The sequence below is a fragment of the Zea mays genome, chromosome 2 (assembly GCF_902167145.1).
Source record: "Zea mays cultivar B73 chromosome 2, Zm-B73-REFERENCE-NAM-5.0, whole genome shotgun sequence".
NCBI classification, from domain to species: Eukaryota; Viridiplantae; Streptophyta; class Magnoliopsida; order Poales; family Poaceae; genus Zea; species Zea mays.
Window position 1 is genome coordinate 78525316 of NC_050097.1, and position 2544 is coordinate 78527859.

At 42.9% G+C, this 2544-nt stretch overlaps 1 protein-coding gene across 1 annotated transcript; it reads right to left on the bottom strand.

Moving 5' to 3' along the window:
* Positions 1 to 1271: 1271 nt before the first annotated feature.
* Positions 1272 to 2344, bottom strand: LOC103646606 (uncharacterized). Its single transcript, XM_008671316.2, has one exon. The coding sequence runs from the start codon at positions 2094 to 2096 to the stop codon at positions 1500 to 1502; it is 597 nt and encodes a 198-aa protein (XP_008669538.1). The 5' UTR covers positions 2097 to 2344; the 3' UTR covers positions 1272 to 1499.
* Positions 2345 to 2544: the final 200 nt, after the last annotated feature.

Here is a 2544-nt window from a genome sequence, read left to right on the forward strand (position 1 = left end):
TGTATAAAAATCTTTTAAAAACACAAGGAAGGGGTTGCATGCACTGGGGCTTGCCTGGGATAAACACTACGTTAGTGTTTGTTAGACGTCGATCACTTGACGACCATCCTTTGTCTTGGCACTCGTTAGATTATCCATCTTCAGGTTGGCCCGACTGACGACGTCGTCTTGCGGAGATGTCCAATCTCTGCATTATCCTGGGGTCGACTGGGGTTGTCTTCCACATCACATGATTAATTATCGTACCTAAATGAAATGCATAATGCACATGTATGAATATAAAAAGAACTAGCACAATACTAGATAATGTTACACAGTCGAGGATTACACACTACTAATAAGTCATTAGAACCAATTACAAGAAACGCCAGTTGTCGATATAAGACTAACTATAATATTCGCGCTTCTTATGCTCATCCGGTGCTAGCTCAAACATCACGAAACAACACACTAAGCATAAATTTTATATCTTTCTTAGCTAACACATAACACCAAAGACTAACAACACTTAAGTTAATTAATCTAGTATACCTCGGACTTCGAGTAACAATTAGTAGCTTTACAATTAGCTTTAGAATTACTATTCTAAAATATCATGCAAAGCATATCGACTAAATAAAGCACCACACTAATTGTTCTAATAAGTAGAACATAATCTTACAGCATAGAGTTCTACAAAATGGCTTCCCTAACAACTAAAGATCTAAAGCGCTTATAAGCACTCTCCACTGACAGTTCTAAGGTTTTCACAGAAACGGACTTATCGATCTTACTTGCCTCCTAATTTTTTTGGGTAACAACAATTATTTATTTATGACATTTAATCTATTAATAAACCTAGAGAATGTGATGTCTGATATGAAAGGGTATCGACTCCATCAAATAATTAAAATATGGCTCTAGCCAACATAAAACGCCACCATGGATTAAATTGAGAATTGGGTCCATGGACTCCATAAAATTCAAAGGTAGTGTAACAATTTAATTGTTTTTTAAAGTTACTTATTTCACTAAAGGAAAAGTATCTCTAATTACGCGAAAATTTGTTGACTAATAGAACACACTCTAAATTAAATCAAACTATTCCTCAATCTGTTGTAAGTCTACATAATACTTAACTCGAGTCGAGATCCGCAAATACGAGGACGATTCAGAGTTGGGCAAAACACCGAATATCTAGCGATCGACGCACGAAACTTCACTCTCCACCATCCAATTTAAACAGTATGCTAATCGATGAGATTCGGTTAAAGAGAGAACGTTGATGATTATTGGTTTTAAGTCGAACAAATATTCGATTAAGACATTTTAGCAAACATTTAATATAACCACAACACATGTGCAACTAACTAAAGAATCGTCGTGACCAATATACTCATTTAATTCGTTAATTAAATCAAATAGCCAGAGTAATATATGAGCTTACCGCAACTAAGTCGATCTCGGATTTTGCAAGGACCATGACTACCACCATTTTATTCATTTCACCGGCCGAAGCACTAGAGCTTCTTTTTCCTTAAAATCCTTGGGCTCGACCCGAACACAAGACGCGCACGACTCGCAGAAGCTGACGAGGTTGTAGCCGAGAAATGACGAGGAAAATTGGCGATATGGCGTGCTGCAGCGATTGAGTGTCGAGACGAGGTCAGAGAAGCAGCGTCGGCATCCGGCGAGGCTCGAGCTGGAAACCGGGCGAGGGAGAAGGAGCTCGCAGGGGCGCCAAGGCGAGGGAGCAGCACGCCGGGGAGGCCGAGCAGGGAGCATATGCTGCGGCGTCCGGCGAGCTCGTGCGTAGAGGCGGCCATGGGAGTTGAGACGCGACAAAAGATGAAGGAGAGGCCCTTGGCGAGCGCCAAGGAACAAGGGATGGAGGAGCTGGAGGAGGTCGAGACGGGATGGCCGTGCGCCATTCCCAAGCGGCGATGCTCGACCGGCGCTGAAGACGAACAGGAACAACACGGCGGCCGGGGTACAAGCGAGCTGTAGGCCGAGCGAGCTCCAGATACGAGCATGAAGGGATGGAGTCGTGATGCTGGAGAGACACAACCAGAGGAGTGATGGCCGGAGCCGTACGCGGAGCTCACAACCAGCTCCATGGAAGATGAAGACAGCGTGTCTTCCGAGACCTGGCAACACCGGAAGGACAACTCACGTGGCTGTGGGTGTCAACTCCTGGAGGCTATCATGATGGGGGATAAGCACATAGTACATGGACGTTACGTGGGAAAAAATCCACCTAATGAGCGGCGGCCAGATTTTTCTTCTTGCTGCGCGAGCGGATGAGAACGACGGGGTATAAAAATCGGAGGAGAGAGAACGGCGGGAGGAACGGCTGGATATTTTCTTTTTTACTCGAAAATTTAAATATAAACGTAAATATCAGCTCGAGATCGAGGCTAAAATTTGAAAAGGTGTAAGAGAACTAATTTAGAAATGATTTTGGTCGCAATATTTTAATCGGTATTAGATTTAATTAAAATCAAACGAACTTCGCTTCCTATCCGAATATTCGATTGTAGAGCAATTCAATTAACAATCCTACAT